The 22,319-nt window shown below is 54.4% G+C and overlaps 7 protein-coding genes across 7 annotated transcripts; 3 read left to right on the top strand and 4 right to left on the bottom strand.

Annotated features, from left to right (window-relative positions):
• Positions 1-51: 51 nt before the first annotated feature.
• CCOS01_16378 (uncharacterized protein) lies at positions 52-5,552 on the bottom strand (the record flags this gene model as incomplete). Its single annotated transcript, XM_060464514.1, has 13 exons — positions 52-292; positions 435-1,490; positions 1,599-1,764; positions 1,837-1,901; positions 1,953-2,003; positions 2,063-2,134; positions 2,200-2,323; positions 2,388-2,744; positions 2,799-2,964; positions 3,015-3,188; positions 3,241-3,986; positions 4,043-4,259; positions 4,323-5,552. 13 exons carry the CDS (start codon positions 5,550-5,552, stop codon positions 52-54), a joined length of 4,665 nt encoding a protein of 1,554 aa, XP_060305010.1.
• Positions 5,553-7,059: 1,507 nt separating this feature from the next.
• On the top strand, positions 7,060-8,048 carry CCOS01_16377 (SUR7 protein; the record flags this gene model as incomplete). Its single annotated transcript, XM_060464513.1, has 2 exons — positions 7,060-7,471; positions 7,537-8,048. 2 exons carry the CDS (start codon positions 7,060-7,062, stop codon positions 8,046-8,048), a joined length of 924 nt encoding a protein of 307 aa, XP_060305009.1.
• Positions 8,049-8,817: 769 nt separating this feature from the next.
• CCOS01_16376 (large conductance mechanosensitive channel protein) lies at positions 8,818-9,862 on the top strand (the record flags this gene model as incomplete). The annotated part of the gene is made up of 4 exons (XM_060464512.1): positions 8,818-8,996; positions 9,193-9,393; positions 9,559-9,703; positions 9,800-9,862. 4 exons carry the CDS (start codon positions 8,818-8,820, stop codon positions 9,860-9,862), a joined length of 588 nt encoding a protein of 195 aa, XP_060305008.1.
• A 1,230-nt stretch (positions 9,863-11,092) lies between these two features.
• On the bottom strand, positions 11,093-11,854 carry CCOS01_16375 (uncharacterized protein; the record flags this gene model as incomplete). The annotated part of the gene is made up of 2 exons (XM_060464511.1): positions 11,093-11,477; positions 11,586-11,854. The coding sequence occupies 2 exons, from the start codon at positions 11,852-11,854 to the stop codon at positions 11,093-11,095; spliced, it is 654 nt and encodes a 217-aa protein (XP_060305007.1).
• A 2,945-nt stretch (positions 11,855-14,799) lies between these two features.
• Positions 14,800-15,606, top strand: CCOS01_16374 (uncharacterized protein; the record flags this gene model as incomplete). Its single annotated transcript, XM_060464510.1, has 3 exons — positions 14,800-14,952; positions 15,028-15,164; positions 15,240-15,606. 3 exons carry the CDS (start codon positions 14,800-14,802, stop codon positions 15,604-15,606), a joined length of 657 nt encoding a protein of 218 aa, XP_060305006.1.
• Positions 15,607-16,688: 1,082 nt separating this feature from the next.
• Positions 16,689-18,042, bottom strand: CCOS01_16373 (glycosyl hydrolase family 76; the record flags this gene model as incomplete). Its single annotated transcript, XM_060464509.1, has 3 exons — positions 16,689-17,720; positions 17,814-17,893; positions 17,949-18,042. 3 exons carry the CDS (start codon positions 18,040-18,042, stop codon positions 16,689-16,691), a joined length of 1,206 nt encoding a protein of 401 aa, XP_060305005.1.
• Positions 18,043-20,989: 2,947 nt separating this feature from the next.
• On the bottom strand, positions 20,990-22,319 carry CCOS01_16372 (histidinol-phosphate aminotransferase; the record flags this gene model as incomplete). The annotated part of the gene is made up of 2 exons (XM_060464508.1): positions 20,990-22,166; positions 22,246-22,319. The coding sequence occupies 2 exons, from the start codon at positions 22,317-22,319 to the stop codon at positions 20,990-20,992; spliced, it is 1,251 nt and encodes a 416-aa protein (XP_060305004.1).

The following is a 22,319-nucleotide window of genomic DNA, read 5'->3' as shown; positions in this document are numbered from 1 at the left end:
CAGTCCTCTCCCAATTCAAAGTGCATTCAACACCGTGTACCATAGGTTTCCTCATTCATCTTGTCCACCAGCCTGCCGCCGACTTGCATCCCACAGCTCCCTGAACTTGCCCCGTCCCTGGCTCAACAGGTCCCGGGGGTTCCCGACCTCGACGACGCGGCCCTTGTCGAGGACCACGACGCGGTCAAAGTCGACGACCGTGTCTAGCCTGTGGGCGATGGCGATGATTGTGTGGTGTTTGAATTCGTCGCGGATGAGGTCCTTGACCATGCGCTCCGTGTGAGCGTCGACGCTGCGTAGGTAGGTAGTTGTCAGTTTTCCGGCTCTCAGAGTTGGAATAGAATAGGGGCGGATGGGTAACGATGAGTAATAGTATACGGGAGGAGGGGGTTAGCATGAAGGGGAAAGGAAAAGGAAACGGAAATGTGCTTTACCCGCTCGTCGCCTCATCTAAGAGGAGGACCCGTCCGACGTCTTTTCTGAGCACCGCCCGCGCGAGGAAGAAGAGCTGTCTCTGTCCGTAACTCAGCGCCTCTTCCGCGAACTGGGCCTCGAGTCCGCCGTTTTCGCGGATGGTGTCCCACAGACCGACGCGGGTCAGGGCGGAGACGAGGATGTTTTCGGCGGCGGCGGCGGCATCGGCATCAGCATCGGATACGAAACCCAGCGGATCGAGGTTCTGGCGGACCGTGCCCGGCAAGACGAATTGGTCCTGGGTGATGGCGACGAGGGCCGATCGTAAGGGCAGGAGGGGCAGGGCGTCGAGGGGGACCCCGTCGATGGAGATGTTGCCGGAGGAGAGGGGGAGGAGGCGCAGGAGGGCGAGGAGGAGGGAGGATTTGCCGCTTCCTGTGCGGCCTACGATGCCGACTTTGGAGCCGGCGGGGATGGAGAGGGATATGCCGTCCAGGGCTTTTGTGGTGGTTCTCCCGGGGTGGGTGTCTTCATTGTTAGGTTTGGGCTCTGGGTGTAACTGCTGCGGCTCGTACGAAGCTACGATGTTGTTTATCTCGATGGCGCCGCGGGAGGGCCAGCCGTGGACGATTGTGGCCTCTGGGCTCTGCTGCCCTCCGGCGGCAGACCGAATCATCAGTGCCTCCCTCCTGAGCGCATCCGCCTCGGTCTCGTCCGGCGTCTCCTCGGCAAAGTTCTTAATACGGGCGACCGCGCCGATGGAGGTCTCGAGCGAGGTCCAGAACTGGATGAGCAGCTTGAGCGTTTCCGTGAAGGAGATGAGCTGGACGAGGGAGACGCCCGTGAGGGCGACCGAGACGGTGTCGCGGAGGTGGACGGCGAGGCCGACGACGAGGAGGGCGAGCGCCGTGGTGGTGAGGTCGAGGACGAGGGTGAGCCACTGCTGGGTGAGGAGGAGGATGTAAAAGGGGCGTTGGGAGCGGTCTATGAGGGCGTGGGCGCGGGTTACGGAGGGGTGTGTGAGGGCTTGGGCGCGGATTGTGGGTAGGCCTGAGAGGGTTTCGAGGAAGTGGGTGCTTTTGGAGAGGCTCTGGTTAGCTTTTTCTATTTCATTGCCTAGACTTGGAAGATGAGGATCTAGGGGTTTGGTGTTGGGGAGGAGAGAGAGGGAAATGGAGACTTACTAGACGGGGGCTTTTTCTTCGAGGTCTAAGAGGCGGAGTTGGCGGGAGGTGCGGAGGTATGCGCGTTGGATGTAGTAGAAGATGAGGATTAGGAAGGGGAAGCTGATGGCGATGTACCATGAGGCGGAAGCTATGAGAAATGCTTTGCCGATGCAGGTGAAGAAGCCTGTTGATGATGCTCGGGTTAGATGCTGCCGCCATGTTTTTCAGACCAGAGAAAAGGGTGAGTATGGCTTACTTGCGAGCGAAATCACAAGAGCCAGGGGAAGGCTCCTGTCTATCAGACCTACGTCTTGTGAAAATCTAGGATGTGTTAATACCATGGGAATGAGGGCGGCGTGAACGCAAGCTTACCGGGTGGTGATGGATCCAGTATCTGTTTTCGTGAACAGAGATAGGGGCGCGCTTGACGAAACATTAGAATTCATGCTCTATCGTAGGAGAGGTTTACGGACGGTACTCACTGCATGACGGCTTTGAGTAGACGCTGGTGTAGACTGATGCCCGACTTTGAAGCGACAGGAACAAGAACAAACCTGAAAGAACGAAGTCGTCAACTTGGGGTGCCTCTCAACTCAAAGAGAGAAAGCCTCTATCTTACCAGATGAGTACGGCAAAACACAACACACCACTGATTTGGAAAGCGGCATACACCCCGAGGTAGTAGGCATTATGGCTCGCTGGACTTTCTGCTTGAGAGTCCGTCCAGAACTTCAACCATACGGCTGGTCTCATATATTAGACATGCTTTTGTCGAGGAGGTCCTATTAATGGGTTGTTGAGACTTACTCGGAAACGTAGAAAAGAATGCCCACGTCACCTCCAAGACCATCAGGACGGCCACGAGAGCGGCGCCAACGCTACCAAAGTAATAGCCGTAGACACTCCAGTCGCCTAGCTGTCGTCTCTTGTCATCCTGGTCTTTCAATACCTTGGCGCTCTTCTCTACCGGGGCGTCACGAACAGTCCCGTCTGCAAGCTCTTCTGACTCGGGGATGCTCTCGTCCTGTTCCTCGGTATTGGTGGAGATGAGACTTGAGACGTAGCCCCCAGCCTTTCGACAATCCTCAAAATTTCCTTTCTCTACTACTTTGCCGCTCTCGAGGGCGATGATCATATCTGACTGGGATAGAAAGCTCACTACACCTGCTTATCAGCATTATGTATCATAAAGGGTGATGAGTATTGAGAAGTTGATACCTGACTGAGTCGCAAGCACAATCGTGGTTCCCCAACATCGGAGAATTCCATTCTTGGCACTGAAGACGCGCTGGAACACTGCTCTGGCCGTATGGTTATCAAGCCCGCTGAAGATGTCGTCAAATAGAGCGATTCGAGGGCGTGAATAGATGGCTCTGGCAAGTGCCTATGCCTAGTTAGTCGAAGGAGGTGAATCCAGCTAATGAATTTACATACGACACGCTGCTTTTGACCACCACTTAAAGCAATCCCCTTGCTTCCGATCAATGTCTCGTCTCCATCCGGGAGCTGAGCGAGGTCCTTCTCAAGATCACACGCCTGGAGAACTTGCTGATAAAGTTTCTGATCAAAGTCAGAGAAGCAGATGATGTTCTTTCTAATGGTGTCGTTCTAAATATCCAGTTAGTGATGCTGTTATATCCTAGACCGGAAGTTCACTCACAATGAGCCAGGGGCTCTGCTCACACCAAGAGATGCGATCGCTGGACAGGGCAACTGTTCCAGTAACGTGTGGTAGCTCACCGAGGAGACCTTTGAGAAGTGTACTTTTCCCGGATGCAACAGGTCCCACGAGCATGACGAGTTGGCCCTTTGATATGTCGAAATCCATTAATTCAACGGGGGGAACTGTTTCGGGCTTCCACGCCAACGTCACGTCTTTCACGCGAATAGCAATCGTGCCTGCGGACTTGGTATTTGTTGATACCTGCCCTTTGCGGCTCTCCAGATTCTGGAGTTGCACATCTTGAGCGTCGGAGCTCGTACCTTCGAAGTATCTAGCGGGTGAGTTCGACGGAAAATCTCGATACTCTGTCCGCGGCGGTTCACACAAGTACTTTTCGATCCGGTTGAAGCACCCCAGAGCTGCACTCATGTCGAGCACAACCTCGAACATCCAAAAAAGCGGCTGGGCCAGCAGGATGATCAACGACAACGCGGCGAAGAGCTTCGTGGCGTCGAGACCTTGCCCATTTTTGGAGGCAATCGTCGTGTACATGGCAAAGGCCACGACGGGGGCGATCATCAGGGGCACTTGGGCGACGGCGGACGTGACGGCGCCGATCACGCGGAAGGGAGTCGCCGCTCGCATCTCGGCGAGCCGGAGATCGGCCAGAGTCTGGGAGAGTTTCTGAGTCAGGCCCGACATTTTGATGCTTTTGATGTGGCCTATCATGGCCGAGGTGATGCCTTTGAAGGTGGTCAGCTTGGCTTTTGTCTTCCTCAGGAGAGAGGATGATACAGACCGATGCGCTTCTGAACCTTTTCAACCCAGATGATCTGGTACTTTTGAGCAGAGGGGGCGAGGAATACGGTGGCACCCAGCGCGAAGACCGACACGATGATCGGACCAGAGGCCGCATAGCCGAGGTGAGTGCTGAGAATCCATGTGGCGAGGGCGATTTGAATGGTGTTGGCCCAGAACTCGTGAATTTCGCGCCAAGCACGAATGATAGCTTCAACCTTGGTGACGAAAGTCAGTACTGATGTCGGTGATGGGAGGTGAAAGAAACTGCCATGACTTACATCGGTCGACATGAGAGTCACAGCCGCAGAGTCGTCTCCCGGAGCGACACGCAGCTCCGTCGTCTTGGTATAAATGGCAGCGACCAAGACGCCCCGGAGCATGGTCAGGCACCGGAAAGCGGCGTGCCAGTAGAAGCTCGACGAGATGGAAATGCCCAGGTACACGAGCCCATAGGCACCAACGAGGCCGTAGCCGTAGTTGGCCGTCTCGGACGGGTTCTGCAAAAAGTCGAGGAACCGATTCAGGATCAGGGGCTGGCAAATGGTGAAGCCGAGCAGAAAGAGCCTGGGGAGGACCACTGCCAGCAACTGCCATCTCAGCGTGACGATGCACGTCCTGATGAGACGGTACCTTGACGACGATCGTGATGCTTCACTAGGCTGGTCGTCATCGGCCGTCGAGACGCTCGACGGGGGCGACTTGTTCCAGTGAAGCCAGAACCTCTCATTCAGCGCGACAGCCGACATGGACCCGTCCAGGACGAACAGGTCCAGCGGCTTCAGGAGACGACGGAATCCCGTCAGCAGCAGCGGCGTAAGCCACCAAAAGAGACCGCGGCTGTAGATGCCGCTGGTCTCCTCGGGGCTGTACGACGACGATGGCGACGGCACGAGATATCGCGTCTTCTCCTGGGCTTCGAGGATCACGATGACCGCCTTGCACGCGAAGGACGCGGCGAAGACGGCGCTGATGGCGACGCTTAGGTGCGACAGCCACATGGTGCGGAGGATGGCTCCGTCCAGCACCAGGGACACGAGGATATATGTATTCAGGATGGACGAAGGCTTAAGGCTCTTCGCGTGTTCTATGTACGAGAGTCCGGCAAACATGACGGTGGCCGCGAAAGACGCGCACGAGGCGGCGATGGAGACGGCGCGCAGGCGGCTTCCGCTGCTGCTGCTGGCCCCTTCCCCGCCCCCGACGACGACGATGTCGCCGCGGTGGTGCGTTACCCACAAACCTATGAGAACCAGTTGCAGGATGGCGAGGAGGGCGATGGCGGCCTGTTTGGTTAGACAGAGCGTGGTGCCGTTGACGGCGTAGGGGAGTTTGCCGAGGTGGCGGAACCGGAGGGGCGCGATGAGAATGAGGAGCGAGGCGGGAAGTATGGTGAAGAGACATTGTTCAAACGTCAGAGTAAAGTCGAAACCGTCGCGACAGTGCTGGACGATTGGTCCAAAAGCATCGTCGGCAGTGAGGGAACAGCCGTCAGAGGTTGAGTTGGCCATGATGAGTGTGGTATTCAATGATGGTAGAAATAGTCAGGAGTAGTTTTGGAGAAGCAAACGAAAGAAATTGAAAGGGCATGAGGGGAATGGCTCGTTTTAAGGAACGGGAAATTAAGCTACACGTTGCGGCACAGTCAGCCAAAGAGTGTTCCCCTGAGACAAGTCTGTTTGAGGAAGGTAGATAAGCAGGAAGACTAAGTTGGCTAGCGGTATTCATCAGGTGACAGCAGAAGAGATGAATGAAACTAACAGCACGCAAGAGTTGGACAGAATAGTGAAGCTATCCGCAACACCACATACTGCAGCTATCTCGACTGTGGTCTTCTGCTTTGGATAACGGTGCCAAAAATGGACAGAGTCAGTTCCTCTTTGCTCCCGGTGGAGTGACGATCTAGCCTGGAACGAATGCTTCCAGAGAGTCAAGGGTCAAATCAGAGTTTAGCGCTGGCCAAGCTGGGGGACTCATGGTCCCCTGGGGCTACGGGTACGGTGACTGCACCAGGAGACAAAGAATAGAACATACCTTGAGCCTCCACAGGCGGCAAACGACCTCAGAAGCAAGACCCTGAAGAGTCTTGACTGGTCATGGAGGCTTCAAAACTTGCTGTCGCATCCTTGTTGGTCTCCTGTTCTTGTTGTTCTCGTCCAAACAGGTTTCACGGGTGTCATCCGATGGCCAGCTGGTGACGGGGCCCTGCCACCCTTGTTGAAAGGGTACGTATACACCCAATAGTGTAGGTAGGTCTAAGCGTAGCCACCAATCGGGAAAGAAATGCTGTGGCTCAGTAGCCGTAGAAAGACCGATGACGTAAACTTGGATATTGTCCTACACAGTACCTGCACATCCACAACCCGAACAACAAGTCAAACCAACCACACACCCTTCTTCCATGACTAAAGATCTTGGCCACGTCAGGCTCGACTTAGACCTGCTGTGTTGTTCAACGCCTCACCAAGCAAAAGATGATGTCTCCCTGCCTGTGGATTCTTGCACTTGTTCGTGGCACCCACGTTGTGCTAAGACGCCCAAGTTCCAACTACCCGCCCTACCTTCCACCCCCCGTAGCATATGCGCCTACTCTAATCATGGTTTTGCCCCCAGTACAGGCGAGTGACGCTGATGGGGCCGCGGGCCTTGTTCCTGTCCATCGTCTCCATCACAGCATTCTTTCACCTCCAGTCAGGGTCCCCTCGGTTGCATCATTGCCGGTCCAGGGTCTTGGATGGCTGGTTCGATATGATTCACCCATTGATCCTAGGCTACTTGGTCTTCCTCAAAAAGGCCTGGACCCCTTTGCTACCTTTAAAGTCTTTCAGTCGTGGGGTCTTTCGATTTTAAACACCACGTTTCCAAGTGACAGGCACCTACCATAAGTCTCTCGACAAACCTCTGGTCCGCGGTCACAAAGTCCCGCTGTGTACCCAAACAATCTACAACCAAACCCCGTCTCCATTCAACCATTCTTTCATTTGTTCAACGCGAGAAAAATCAGCCAATACCGACAACATGCATTTCACCGTGATAGTACCGTTGGTACTGTCCATCGTGGCATTCGTCCTCTCCTTCCTCGCCCTCTTCGCCGGGCACAAGGAGGGATTCATGGAGGACTACGACGTCGTCCGCCTCAATACCTCGACCCTGGGCCACAACCTCATCCCCTCCGCAACCTCGGAGGCTGATCCCGCTGCTACCACCGGCAGCTTCCTCGACAAATTCATCGACGGCGTAGGCGACAAGGTGTCCGACGTCCTCAACGATATCGGCAATGATGTCGCTGACCGCCTCGCCGACGAGTTGGGAATCTCCGAGTGGTACTCCCTGCACCTGATGGACGTGTGCCACGGCCAATTTTCGCCCAACGTCACGGCGCCCAACGTCTGGCTGAACGTCACGAACTGCACCCAGCCGTCCCCTGGTCGTAAGTAAACTCCCGCTAGTACCTTGCCCTATCGTCTGTCATGGAAGCTAACATGGAAACACTAGCAAACGTGAACCTCACCAAGATGCTGGACCAAGAACTCGAAATAGGCCCTCTCAGCCTGAGCCTGTCTGACCTCAACTGGCCCGACACCATCGAGGACGCCATGGACAAAGTCAACAAGGCCCTCCTCGCCATCTTTGTCCTCTACGTCATGGGCATCGGCTTCTCTGGGCTCGCCATCCTCGGCTCGCTGGCCGCTTTCTTCCTCGGCTTCAAGAAGCGCATGACGCTCACCAACTTTGCCTTCGCCTTTCTGGCGGCTCTCGTGCTCTTTGCCGGCAGTCTCGTCACGACTATCGGCGCGAAGGAGGGCGCGAAGCAGATCACCGACATTGGCGAGGACGTCGGCATCTCGGCAAAGGTCGGGCAGAAGTTTATGATTATCTCCTGGGTGGCCTTCGCCGTCATGTTTGCGGCGTCCGTATACTGGGTCACACAGTTCTGCGCTGAGAGGCGGTCGCGCAGAGCGCCGCGCGGTTATACCGAGAAGCGCCATAAGAAGGGCAGCTTCTAAAATTCGAAGCAGGATTCTCGCCGGTTTGACTCGTTAAGAGTCGTCAAACCATAAGTGCGCCTTCACTTCTCTCAGATTGAGAAACCGCAGTACGGAAGCGATGTATTTGAAACGATACCCTTGTCGTGTTTGCCCCGATAGCTGGCATATCATGGCTATTCCCGACGTCACGATCCTTTTTTAAACCTTGTTCAAGATACCATTGTCGCGATATATAAAGCCAAAGTACACCATTTCATAGCATTACTTCTAGAACCACATGAATAAAGATGCCATCATTCAAGGAAACCCAGTCCCGGCTGTTGACACTCTCAGTCCATCGTTGGTGAGACTATAGCTGTGATTGTAACTTCCTCTGTATAAGTGAATATGAGTCAAGTTCAACTTCAATATGAGAACCCACGAATGAGGTATGATGAGCTGTCGAACTTTGTTCACGCTCTTCAACATCGGAATCTGCCTTCGGAGGAGACCCACCCCGGCTCCGGCGTCACGCACCCCGGAATGTGGGGTACGTCATTCCTCCCCAAACAGGCAACAACCACCATGTCTCAACCTTGGTCAAACGGACCCAACCTTGACCGTCGCCTTAGGCGCGCCACACTTCAACTACACCTCACCTCAAGGGCTCTTCAACTCTCATACTTCACCGCCGTCGCACCGTTGCATACTACGCTTTCACGGCTGTGAAGTTCCGTATCTCCTCGTTCTCCTTTTTACCTCCAAGTATAGTGCGTCTCCTCCCCCCTGTCGGTAGAGCACCGTCAAGATGCCCTCCCTCCCGTTCTCAGACCGCATCTCCTCCGCGGCGAACATGCAAGGCCGCAACGACAACGGCGAAGAGGAATCCCTCCTTGGACGGGGCCAGCAAAAGGTGCGGCGTTTCTGGGATGGCTTCATCGACTTTGCCCTGCAGGGTAACATTCTCGAGATCGCCTTTGGTTTGATGTAAGCACCCATTCCCCTAATTATGCTCGACAAGCATGCCATCCTTAAGTATGAGGAGACGACTCAAGAGCAGGTCCCTCTTATATCAACAACGCTTACATGCAATAATGTTGTTTGAGAGTGTCAGCCAGCTTCATGTTGGACTTTTGCCAATATGAACGGGGATCCTGGTAGATTGACACATACTGCTTGATAGCATCGCGGCCGCCTTCACGACCCTCGTCAACAACTTTGTGCAGAACATCATCATGCCGCCCATCTCCGTCATCTTCCCACTCAACCGCAACATGGAAGAAAAGTTCGCCGTCCTAAAGGGCGGCCCGAACTACACCCACGACAACAAGTACACGACCCTCGAGCGCGCCAAGGATGATGGCGCCGTCGTCTTAGCTTACGGGTAAGATTCTCCTTTAGTTCACGCACCTTAATTCTGCTTGATCATCACCACGGAAAGACTTCATGTGGTATCGGGTTCGCCCTCGTCCGGAAACATTCGCCTTTGTGACTCTGAGGGATTACACACCCAAAGAAACTCGCTCAACCGTCTCTAACCCCCACATAGCTCATTCCTCAACCAACTCGTCTCCTTCCTCTGCGTCGGCATCTCGCTCTACGGACTGGCACACGTTTTCCAGTTCTTCTCCCGGGAGCCGATTATTAAGCATACCGTTAAGTGCAAGTATTGCCGCAAGCGGATCAGCAATAAGGTAAGCCCTTTCTTCCATTCCCCCTTTCCTCGGGTCTCAGGCACCCCTGAGATGACGGGAGAAGAGAGCCCGTTGAAGCTAATGTATCGAGCGTAGGCACAACGCTGCGTCAACTGCACCAGCTGGCAGGACGGACGTGAGGACCGGGCTCATCAGTAATGAGGCCCTCCTCCAGTTCTTCTTTATAATGTTGATGGGATCGTGCTCGAGGGGTTTTGCTTTTCTTTCTCAAACTGGTATTCAAGCATGTCAGGAGTGGGTTTGGCAGGGCAGCATCATGAAAGTCGGGTGTTGGGTGTCGGTGTGTCCATGAGTATTATTCCAGCATAGCAGGGTCTGGAGTTGACAGAGTTCAGTGCCGTTTCGTGATTTATAAAGTATTCACAGCATCATCATTGAAACCCAAGTCCATATTCTTTCTTCAATGAAGTGACTGAATCTACTTTACCACGTATTCATATCCGTGTTAATCCAAACGCTCTCACTACTTGATGAGATGCGGCTACATCACGTTCTACAATGCCCCTTCACTCTACTTACCAACACTGTACTTTCCCAAGGATCCCATCTCGCACCGTTATACGCACGCTTTTTTTTTTTTTCCCTTTACCGCTTCATCAAACACCAGGCATCGTTTCTTCTGCAACGCCCCCGTTCCGCCTGAAATACTCCTTTTGCGCGCGCGGCGACATGATGTGGCGGAATGTTATAAACGCCGCACAACAGAGGACGAAGACGCCACCAACGCACGCTAACGCGATACCGGCCTGCACGCTGGGTTCCATTGCTTAACTTGCTTCTGTAATTCTGCGAGGTGAGAGAGAGAGAGAGAGAGAGAGAGCAGGGGCCGAAAAAGAAAGAGATTGTTGTCCCTTGGCTTGCAAGTATGAATTCAATTCCTGGTTTGAGACTGTGGGAAAGGCGAGACGCGGGCAGTTTGCAATCTTTCATCTGGCTAAGTGGTGGACGCTGGGGAAGTAAGAGGTGGGAAATAAATTATGCTTCAATAGGATTGTATCTATACAACATGCTGCTCCTCATGTACAAGAACTATCGCGATTCGTTGCCCAGCTGTGCTGAGACTGGTTCAACAAACAATGCTTTGGTTGTCGTCGGTATGACAGCCAAAGAAGAAGAAAACACCTCGCCTTTGACTCACACAAAGTCAACGAGGTGAAGGGAAATCATCGCCACAACAGGCAACAAAAGGTCATTCTTGACAATGAATGAGAAACAAGCATGTTGTTACAGTTTTGACAGTCATTATGCGTCAAGAAAGGCCGCAAAATTATTCGCGAGGCTGCCTGTTGCTGTTCCCATAATATACCCAATGCTCGATGCCTCGACCGAAACAACATCTTCAAAGACCTGGCTCTGCCACCAGCATACTTAGAACATCATGAACCCAACTGCAGCAATTGCGCCAGCAAGAAGACCGTCCCGGGCGACACGGGGTGCAGCGGCGTTAGGCGTTGACGTCGAAGAGGCCTGCGCACTCGTGGCCGATGCAGCGGACCCGGACCCGGACCCGGACCCGCTCTGCGCCGATCCCGAGGAGGACGCCGTGGCCGTTGCAGTCGCAGTCGCAGTAGCGCCGGTCTGAGCTTGCTGCAATTTCTCCAGGCCAGCGGTGACGGTGAGGGGAACGTAGAGGCTTGTAGCCGTCAGAGGCGAAAGTCTCATGTTGGCCATCATGGCGGTGTTTCCGCTCTTTGTGACAATCTGCTGGTAGTCCAGGCCATCACCTGAAACGGTACCAATGTACTCGATTGATCTGGAAAAAAGAAGATTCAGCGACCATGGTCAAGATTTTCAACCGCCCACTATCGGATGCGCCTGGGTGATGGAATGACGAGTAGATTAGAGTGTGGGGACGACTTACACTCCGCTGGCGGTATGGTCAATGTGAAGTTCCATGGTCGACGGCCCTCCCACGAGGGTCATCAAGGCGGAGGGGTCGGCGCGACATTGATAATTCGTGCTGTTGGTCTGGCAGCTCACGATGTACGTTGTCGCGGTGGGATTAGCGTCCTTGATGGACGCGTCGTAGGGGTTGTCCCCGAAATAGGGGTTGAGGACGCTGATCACGGACGTGGTTTGCGCCGCGGCGATGCCCACGAAGGCTAACAAGGCTGTCGTGCAGTGCTTCATCTTGTGGTCAGTATGTGATTAAGAGGGCAAAGAAAGTTGCCCTCGTGAATATCGCGGCGAGGCAATGTTTTTCTTGGCTGGCCATGGTGGTTAATTTCCCGGCAAAGCTGTGCCGCAGGCTTACTGGAGGAACTGGGCCCGAGAGTCCATGGCCATTTCTGGTCAAGCGCTCGTGTCATCGTGTGTTGGTAGCGAGAAAAAAAGAAGGAATAAACCAAAGCTCCAAAACGTCAGTCCAGGCTGCTGTTGGCAAGCAATACTCCGATTGGACGCCGCGCAACAACGTTGGCTGTCATTCTGATGAAGAAAATCAAACGTTTTGTGTTATGCAAGTGATGCCATAAAACGACTTATTGCGAACCCGAATGATTGAGGCTCGCTGGCACACTTGAATAGCTTCGCACAATATGATTTCTGAAAAATCGGACTGTGACCTCTGTGCACCACGCAATTGTTTGTACGAAATGTGAGGTAGCTAGCAATATGATATACTCGTCCCCTAGAGATGCTCGTTTTGGTGGAGTGCATCGTGTATCCTGCATTGGAAAAAGGCATTTATTGCTGTTAACTAATACGCAGGTTAAAACTCGTCTAGCATCGGCATGCTGTAGACAGACGTTAGCGATTGGGCACTATGGCATGGGCGTGGTAGTTGTGCAAGTTGGAGCTGAGTTTATTTTGACATCTTCCGGTCTGCGACTCTGCGGGCCTAGATTCGCCGAACTGTAGCGGTGAGTTTACTAGGACGCTTCAATTGCAGGATGCCCCGGCTGGGAGCAGGACGGGTCGGATGAAATGGCAACATCGAAAGCCCTTGCTGGTTGAGCTCGGCGTGAGTGATGGGATGAAAGATGGAACGAACTCGTTGGAACAGTCGCTCAGAATAATCTTGTGGCCAGTGCACAGAGACGCTCACAGTACAGATCGAGACTGACTTTAGCAGTGCGACTGACTCCAACGTTGAGATGGTCACAAAGACGAAGGCGTGGTCACCGGCGAGAGCCGAGATAATCGTCTATCGCGCGTGGGTAGAAAGTAGATGCATCTGCAGCGGTGGATAATGACCACACATTGGGTCCTGCCTAACACGGATGAGGGAGTTGCAGCGAGCGGAAAGAGGGCCCCGAGACTCGCAGTCGGAGCCTATCAAACAGCAAATCGAGGCGGAATCGGCTCCCACTTGGACTTCACTTCCACTCGGGGTCCAGATATCGTATGTTCCACGTTGACGAGGGCATGGTCCATTCTGATCAGCTGCGATCGAAAGGTATCCAAGAAAGATCCGACAAAAGGAACCGTTGGGTGGCGGGGAGGTGAGACCGAGACCGTGATGTTTCTGAAGAGGGATTTTCTGGTCAGGCCGGGTTGTGGGCATGAAGTCCCGGAGTGATGCCCAGCATTAACGACGGGATGGGAAGGTGCTGGTGTTTTGGTCGAGGTTTCCTCATGGGATGCAAGTTACCTAAGCCTCCTCTGGAAAGGCAAGACCGCAAGAGTCACTGTTGTGAGTTGCGACTTCCTCAGTAGCGCAGCGGAGCGGGGACGAACGGGCATGACGGGGGCACGGGGGGGCCACGGGGGGGACAGCCAACCCCTGCCGGTTCCTGCCTGGCTGGCAACGTCCGGCCAGTCAGATGGCCAGTGACAAGAGGACCGTCTCCAGTCCGGGCGCCCGTGCCCACCCAGCTCATATTATTATTTTTTTCGAAATTCGCGGTCTTGGCATTTCTTGGCCTTCTTCCCTTCCATCCTCTCATCGTCGCCCGTTTTGTTTCCCTCGCCCAGCTGCCAATGTTCACCACTAGCATTGGATGATCCAGCAGCCGTCGGCCCTTGGCCATCAGGCGAGCTGTGGTGGATGCTACGGATACAGTGGTACACGCACACACTGCAGATACCTACTCCGTACGCACGCTACGGTTACCCAGCTATTATCGCACGCATTGAATCGCCCCCAAGATGGAGGTGCTCAGCTCGCATTACACCCACTGCCTGCAATGCAGCAGCAGGTCTGCTGCTGGGTTGCCTTTTGGGAAGGCCGTTGACGGTTGAAGTCTCAACCTGACTGAACTGACGGGAAGCGCCGTTGTTACGAGGAAGCCAGCCTACGGAGCACACCTTACGCATACAGTGAGCATGAGGTCTGCCGAGACAAGGGCAAGCCACCTTCGTCTCCCGTGGGTCGTGGACCTTTGACCCTCTCACACATTCGCCGAGTCTCCAAAGGGCGCCGTACCATCTTGTCCAAAAGTCTTGGCTTTCGTCCCATTTTGCCAAAAGAATGCCAATCGCTCACCTACTCTCCCGCCCAGCCTTGGCCGGCAAGGACGGCGCATTGGCAAAGGCTGCAAAGTCCTCAATCTCTCTCCGACACGTCTTTCTACTCACCTGAAAGTTGAGCCGCTCCCCTTTGCTCGCAATACTGCTGTCACGACAGTAAATCTCCTTCACCGGAAACCCCTCCTCATTCTCTCGGCTCCGTTCCTAGCTTGCTCTTTTAAGGAAACGGACTCCTCCGACCAAGACGCAACCTTTCCCTGCTTGCTGACAGCTTCCGCTTTGCTGTATTCGTCGTACCTTATGCCATCGCTACAACCGCGAAACACCCGCTACGACCGTCCCATGCTATAACCAGGGTCGCTCACCACCGCCGCATACGAACAAACCCACTCTCCGCCCCAAAGAACGGCCAACGGCCTTTCCTCCGACCTTTCTCCTACTTTGATAGGGAAATCAACGGCGTGTCACCGAGTATCTGTCTGGCTCCCCCAGCTTCAACACCCGCCCTGTCAACCTGGTCCGCTGCATTGCATAACCTTGCCTTGCCAGTATCGGTAGCTGTCCGACCCATGAACCGCCTCCGGTGGCTAGCTCGTTGACGTCAAGCACTGCTGCACCTTTCGACCGGCTCGAGACTCGACCAATCCACATTCTACGTCGCCACGATGAGGTGCTCCCAGCCTTCCGCCGCTCTGCTGTCACTGTGTTTCCTTTTCTCGAATGCCGTCCTCGCCGATGATACGACCACTGTTCCGATCTACCTGCCGCACTATGATGCGAATAGCTGGTCGCAGCTGCGGGGGAGTGTAATTTCAAGTGTATGAGACTCCCAATGCTGCCAGAGCTTCCTATCGAATGCGATTGCTGTGATCTAACTATTTGCGCCATCGTAGAATGCCAAAGAAACAACATATACCGTCTTCTGCCCGCCACAAACAAGCCCCAACTGCGACCTAGCCATCGAGTTCCCCTTCGTCTTCTCCGAGGGCGAGAGCACGCTTCAGTTCCACGGCACCAAGACATCAACTCTGTAGGTTCTCGCCTCCCGCAACACGTGCGTCGCTTGGGAAGGAGTGGGACAGCTAATTTTGACGTGGGCGGACAGCATCGCCGATCTGGGCTGCACATTGAGCGGGACGACAGCTGCGACATGTTCAGGATACTCGAGTCTAAAGAGCGGATACATTAACGGCAAATTGACGGGCCCGACCGAGGTGTCATGGACATCGACCATGACCGGCTCTGAGGTGGAATGGGGTATTCTCACTATGGCCGAGGAGCCCGCGGCTACAGCAACCCCAGCGACGACAACGACTGCCGACAACTCGAACTTTGACGACTTCTTGTACACGGATAGCCTGTCGCCTTCATTACCTGCCGAAACCAACCCGAGCGCTGCCCCTCGTCTTGGTCGCGGCTGGGCTCTCATTGCATCAGTATGCAGCATGGCAGTTGTCGCGTTGGTGGCATGACCGGCGACGTTTCTACGCTCTCAGACTACCTACCTACGGCACACTATACCCACAATGGCGATCACAAATGATCTGCTACTCGGAATCCGAAAGAAAACGAAATAGAGAGCGGCATCATCATCATGGAAAGGCAGCATACGAAGCAGATCAAAACTAGGAAACTGGATCTCGGGACAACGATTTGGAGAGGGTGACACATTATTGGAGTTTTGCCCACGTGTCAGCATAAAGGGGGAAGCAAGTGGAGTGTCGTTGGCGAGCCCATTGTCTTTTCTACCCACAGAGCTTTGTCATTTCTCGCAATGTGCTCCTTTTTGGAGTTATACCCCGTATCGGCGTTGAATTTATTTACGATCAAGGGATCAACGGCAAATATAAACATGGAAAGGACAGGAGGAGATGATTCCTAGTCCTATGATTCTTTGTGCAACCAGTTTCATCGAAAATTCGTGTCGTTTATCCACCGAGAACATGCCCGTCAAAACAATCTGTCACTCATCTCATCATCTTAGAATGAACGGATCCTTCGAGCAGTCACACATTTGACAGGATCCCCGCCAGGTTGGTCGGCAGTCCTGCGTTACGCTCCACGCAAGACAACATGTGCGTGGAACGCGGACAGCTATTATACTCGCCTCTTGGACGATCGATTCTTCACTAAGCAGCAGGGCGACAAGCATGATGTGTTAATTTGAGGTCTTGAACATTAGAAACTTTCAGGGGTATGTATAGTCTTTCATATGTTCAGAAATAATGCGTTTACCCAACGCCAGTTACGCCTATTTTCCCTAGATTCCTTTCTACACAAGAGGCAAATGCCAAAATAGCAACATGGCGCCCAAGACGCTTGTGTATGTACATTTGAATAAGATGTTTACTGCGCCACTTTGGCTCGGGACGGTGGCGGGAGGCGGGTCAGTCGTCGAATTACTCGTCGAGTTGTCGGTTGCATTCGTGAGGCTGGCGCAATGCCCGTCAGCGGTTGATCCCCCGTTGGCTCATTGTCCACTGAATGCACAGCGCAGGACACGGAAGGACGCAAAGAGGGTTGGTTTCCGCAACGGAGGTTGTCGCAAAAAAACCTACTGGCTGACGACGAGACCCTGGATGATCTCGAGCGCGCTCATGGTCTGGCCCAGGCCGTAGCTGCCGTCGTCGCCGTCGACGTACCACTTTTGCCCGCACGTCACGTTGCCCGCCGTGGCCTCGCAGGCTTTGGCCGCCGCGAGCGCGCTCGGGATCAGGATCTCCTTGACCTCGGGCAGCAGGGCGGGCATGACGACGGCGGACTGCCACATGAAGCGCGAGAGGTAGCCCTTGAACGTCTTCATGTCCGTGTTGCAGGTGCCGACCGTCTCGCACGCGGGCTCGTACATGATGTTTGTGCTGTTCTCGTTGAGGGAGAAGAAGCTCTTGCGCGCCGTGGCGAGCATCTTCGTCGCGCGGTCCGCCCAGAGGACGTCGCCCGTGTGGTTGGCCATGACGGCCGCGCCGTAGAGGTAGATGCCCGTGGAGTAGGTGAAGGAGACGTAGTTCGTCTTTGTGCAGTTGTCGCGCGCGTCGGCGCCGTCGTAGACTTTGAGGTCGGCGTCGAGGAAGCCGACGGCGGCGGACCAGTCCCAGACGTACGAGGCCCAGTCTGCGTAGCGGGAGTCGTTCGTCGCGGCGGCGAGGCGGGCGCCGAGCTGGAAGAAGCCGCCGTTGCTGACGCTGTTTTTGTAGTTGAGGCCGTTGGGGTTGGACTCGTAGATTTGCCAGAGGAGCCCGCCGCCGCAGTGCGTCATGTTCCAGCGGCCCGCGAGGGAGTTGAAGATGTTGCGGCCCATTTGGAGCCAGGCGGGGGCCCCCGTCGAGGGATCGGGGTCGGGGAAGTTGCGCTCGGCGGCGGACATGACGGCGAAGCCCCAGAAGCCGAGGTCGTCGTTTCCTTCTTCGAGTTCGTGCTCGGGGGGCATGAAGTCATAGTTGGGCCCCGTGTTTACTTTTGCGGTCAGGGCTTGGGTCAGGACTGCGTTGTAGGTTGCGTCGCCTGTGTAGTGGAAGTAGTCCATCATTATGCCCCAGAGGGCGCCGGCTTGCCACCAGTAGTATGGTTCCGGGAGGTCGCCAACCATCTATGGAGATTGTCTTGTCAGTTCTTGTACTCAATGTTGAGACTATCCTTCTCGTTCGTGGAGACCTGAATTGTCTGTTCTAGGTTGACATACCTTGGGATCGCTGGAGACGTTTCCGTTGTAGTAAGACATGGCACCGAAAGCCAGACTGCCGGCAATAGCCTTGACGGAGTCTTGGGGCTCTGTTAGCAAAAGCTTTACATGGTTGGGAATTTGGGCGGCACCAACCTGCGTTATTTACATCGAGCGTCTTGGGCGATGTGAAGGCGGAGACCGCCGTAATAGCCACGGAGGCGATGAGAGCGGGCTTAATGAGGACCATGGTGGTGATACCAGGAGCTGGTCTACAGACTTTGGGCGCGGTGGGTTGTCACCGTTCTGACGATAGGACAGTGTCTTCAAGAGACCAACTACTTATCCAGCGCCTTTCACAAAGGAATATTTCGGATATAGCAAAGTAGGGAATACTCCGTCAAAGAGGGACGTAGGGTGAGAGAAAACAGTATCTCCTAAAGGAATGGCTTTTTTGGGTGAAAGAGGGCGAGAAACAAGCAGCGAAACAGTTCACGAGAAACGAGAGGAGGTTGAGAAGCGAAAGTGGCAGCGCATAGTTTAGGTAATAAACAGGCAAGAAAGTATCCGATCTACATACAGGGCAACCGAGGCGTTCCTCTGAATGAGTGAAAAGGAACGTCGCAACCAGGGGGGCGAAGAGGGCAGTTCGCTATTCAGGTCCCGGCGCGCGGTTCGTGAGGTGGCACTAGGAGCGTTGAGGGGTGAAGTTCAAGGAATAGACGGCAGCTCCGGCCAATGGGGGGGGGGGGGGAGGCCACTCGCTGAACTTTTGGTTCGACTCAGCCCACCTTTCATCCCATGTTCCATCTCTTTTAGACTTCTTGACAGCTGCTCGTACAAAAAAGTCTCCTTGCCCACATGAATCCCGCCGGTCTCCCCCCTGACTCTTGGGGCGGGCGGTTGTCAGCTTGGGTGTAGACAGGGGCTTCGACTGGGTCATCTCCCCATGTTTTGAGAAGCGCGGCGGCGGCCTTTAGTCAGGTACGCACATACGGATGTATATACTTGTAGTCTGGAGACGCTTCGCTGTTACTGGGCTGAAGAGCTGAGGAGGAGGGGTGGTTGACTGGTCGAAAGGGGAAGTTCCAACGGGACCAGAGCCGCCGAAAAGGGGGGGAGGGGGATGCGGGAGAGCGGGGTGTGGGCGGTTTGTGTGGTTCTCAATGCAAGCTTACAATGGACAAACTTGCATGAAGAAAGGGTATTTCGAATTGTGATTGACGGGCCAGCGTTGTACCGGGACAACCCATGGCAGATCGAAAGAGGATGGGATCATAGAAGACCTCTGGCTCTTTTGGAGTACTGCTGTCCAGACATGTTGCAAGGCCAGCAATAACCAGGCAGGATGTCGACGATTGGGTCAGTGATTGGGCGCTTGTTTGGAGGAGTGGTGAGAAACCCTTGGACGGGATGATCTACTTGAGAGCCGCTAGCTCGGGTTACCGTTACCTCCAGCTCGACACATGAAACAGCGACGGCATCCAATTTTAGCCCTTGCCTAATGGAGAATGGCGGGGGCCTGGGGGTGCCTATCGGCAACCATGATTTCTGGAAATGGTTGACAAAACGGCGGTTGTTTTTTTCCCTCTTCTGTGGTGGCGCCGTGCCGAATGCCGGGTCTCGTAAACAATATGGAAAAGGTAATGGATTGGTTCTCGATGGCGCGTTGCTGGCGGTTCATTTCTCAAATCTACTTAGGTCGACTGAAAGCCAGGCAAGCACTGGCAGGGTCAATGGGCAAAGGCGACGACTCAACTGGATCAGAACCAATAAGGCAGATTATCAAGTCCTCATGGCTGTCGACATTTCGAAGAAACCCGGTGTGATAGCATATAGCTCTTGTCCAACGGTTGCGATTGATTGATTGTCTTGCCCGGCGCAGTTGCTCAAAATCACGTGATCATGGTGGGGCCGAATGTTTGAAGCCATCACGATCATCTCACAGGCGTTTAAGATATGAGAGCTGGGGGCCGTACGCAGTAGTACATAATTATTTCTAAGATAAGGAAGCCATCACTCTGCTATTGGAAATCTATAATGACGAGCACTATACATTTCAAATTGAAGAGTAATCAAACAAAACGTAAAACAAAAAAGAATGGTCAATGGAGGTTCCAAAGCCGGCGCATCACGGACTAATTAAGACTTCACGACCTTCTCCCCTCGGCCACGTAGGCGGCCGCCCCTTTTGTTGGGCTAGTAACAAGAATGGTTCTCTATATCCCCCCTTCGGCCTGTCGTCTGAGGTTGCAGATTGATGCCGCTCACATACATGCAGGGTGCCCAGCTAAACACTAGCAAATTCCCTATTATCTTGACACTAAAGAGACCTCATCAATGCCTACCTACAGGCATTTTCCCCGAAATAATAGTTTAGTACTTCTTGTACGGCAAGGAGTAGGGGTGAGTTTCCCACCACCCCTAGTGAACGAGACCTGACTTCTCCCACTTACGAGACATTTCGTACGCACATGGTAAGAATTAGCTGGAGATACATAGGAAACGTCTGGGGCATTGATTCTCCGTGTTTACTCTGGGAATATGCTGCGAACCCATCTTCAACAAGATTGTCATGGGGCACACAAGACTGATACATACGTCCGAATAGCACTTTAATCTTTGCTGCTCATGATATGAAACAGCCCAAATTAGAGTGCAGTCATCTTCAACCTGAAGCAAAGAAAGCTTGCGCAGTCAGGGATACCGATCCTGGTGGTGGTGATTCCTTTCTACATGTATCTCATGGTGACTCACTCCGGTCTCTATCAGCGACTCATTGATCCTTTATGTCAACTGACAATATAGATACATGATAGTCATTAAGATAAAACAGCCATCCTCAACTAAGAGGCAACTTCCACACGCCCACCTACTGATTCGTCATCGCTTTAAGGCAGGTGATGAGGTTGTAGTAGTGGACGTTGATGTCTCGAGGAAGACGCCGGAAGAGGCAGCCGAGGAGATTCTCGATCATGTGCTCAAGATACAGAAACAGACGCCAGCCCTAGGCGTTTGATTACGAATTCATCAGAGAGAGAAAACTTGGGTTAAGGCATAAATGTCTAATCTTTATGCCTCCATATGATTTCCCACCGTCCCATCGCCCCGACCGAATACGTTCAATGCTATATAAAACACTTTTATTTGGCCGTCGTCCCATCATCTATCAATGCCTCGTTATAAACCAGTCCCATCTATGCGACCACCCCGTTCGCCGCCGCCTCCTTCTTCTCCTCGTCCGGCTGCCGCGCAGCTCCGCGCACCTCGGCCAGAACCTTGGCAATGGAGGCAAGGAACCTCGTGACCTCGTCCTCGGTACCAATCGTGATTCTCAAACACCCAAGACAGCCGTGCTCCTTACCGCGGAACCGCACCACGACGCCCTTGTTCTCCGCGAGGCGCTCGTACACGGCCAACGCCGTGACGTTGTCCGGCTGGCCCGCCGCGTCCAGCATCTCGTACAACAAAAAGTTACTCTCCGTGCCGCCGCGCAACCTGCCGACGCCAGGTACCCGGGGAAGCTCGGCAATAATACGGTCCCGCTGCGTCAGGATCTTGGCGCGGTTATCCCGCATGACGGCCAACCCCTTGTCGGAGACGGCGTACTGCGCGAGCGCGCTGGTCGGCGTGGAGATGTTATACGGCGCTTTCATGGCGTTGAGCAGGCGCGCGACGGGCGGGGAAGCGAACGCGGCGCCGAGGCGGATGCCCGCCATGCCGAACGCCTTGGAGAGGGTCTGCATCACGACGAGGTTGGGCCACTCGAGCACCCACTCGGCCATGGAGCTGCCCTCGGGCGCGAAGTCGATGTAGGCCTCGTCGAGGACGACGATGCCGTTCCACGTCGGGTGCTCCAGCACGCGCTGGACGTCCTCCTTCGCTAGCACGGATCCCGTCGGGTTCCCGGGGGTGCAGAGGTACACGAGCTTGATGTTGTTGTCCGGCTCGCTCAGCGCGGCGAGGATGCCGTCCGTGTCCATGCCGAATTCGGGGGCGGCCTTCAGCGGGACCTTGACGATGCTCACGTCGTTGATCTGCGCCGAGACGGAGTACATGCCGTAGGTGGGCGGGCACGTCAGGATGCGGTCCTTGCCGGGGGCGCAGAAGCAGCGCAGCAGGGCGTCGATGGCCTCGTCGCTGCCGACGCCGACAAAGAGGTTCGCGGGGGCGAGGTCCTTTGCCGTGTGGGTGTGGGTGTTGCGCAGGCGGCAGAGGAGCTGCTTGAGTTCCGGTTGGTGAGGGTCCGGGTAGCGGTTCAGGCCTTTGAAGTCGATGCCTAGGTTGCCGGCCTCGAAGTCGGACTGCAGCGAGGGCCCGTAGGCGTTTTCGTTTGCGTCGAGGAGGACGTTTGTGCCGTCATCTTTGTAGTCGCTGGAGAGTGATGTCAGAGATGGGCAATGTTTATGAGAGTCTTGTGAGTGAGCTTTTTTGGCGAGTGAGAGAAACTTACTCTCTTGCGCAGCGATAAGGCTCGAGGGCTAGAATATTCGGGCGCGCACACGTTTCGAGGTTAAAAGGCGACAT

Source organism: Colletotrichum costaricense (genome assembly GCF_030867565.1).
Source record: "Colletotrichum costaricense strain IMI 309622 chromosome Unknown Scaffold_29.1, whole genome shotgun sequence".
In the NCBI taxonomy this organism is placed as follows: domain Eukaryota; kingdom Fungi; phylum Ascomycota; class Sordariomycetes; order Glomerellales; family Glomerellaceae; genus Colletotrichum; species Colletotrichum costaricense.
This window is presented reverse-complemented; position numbering and strand designations above follow the sequence as displayed.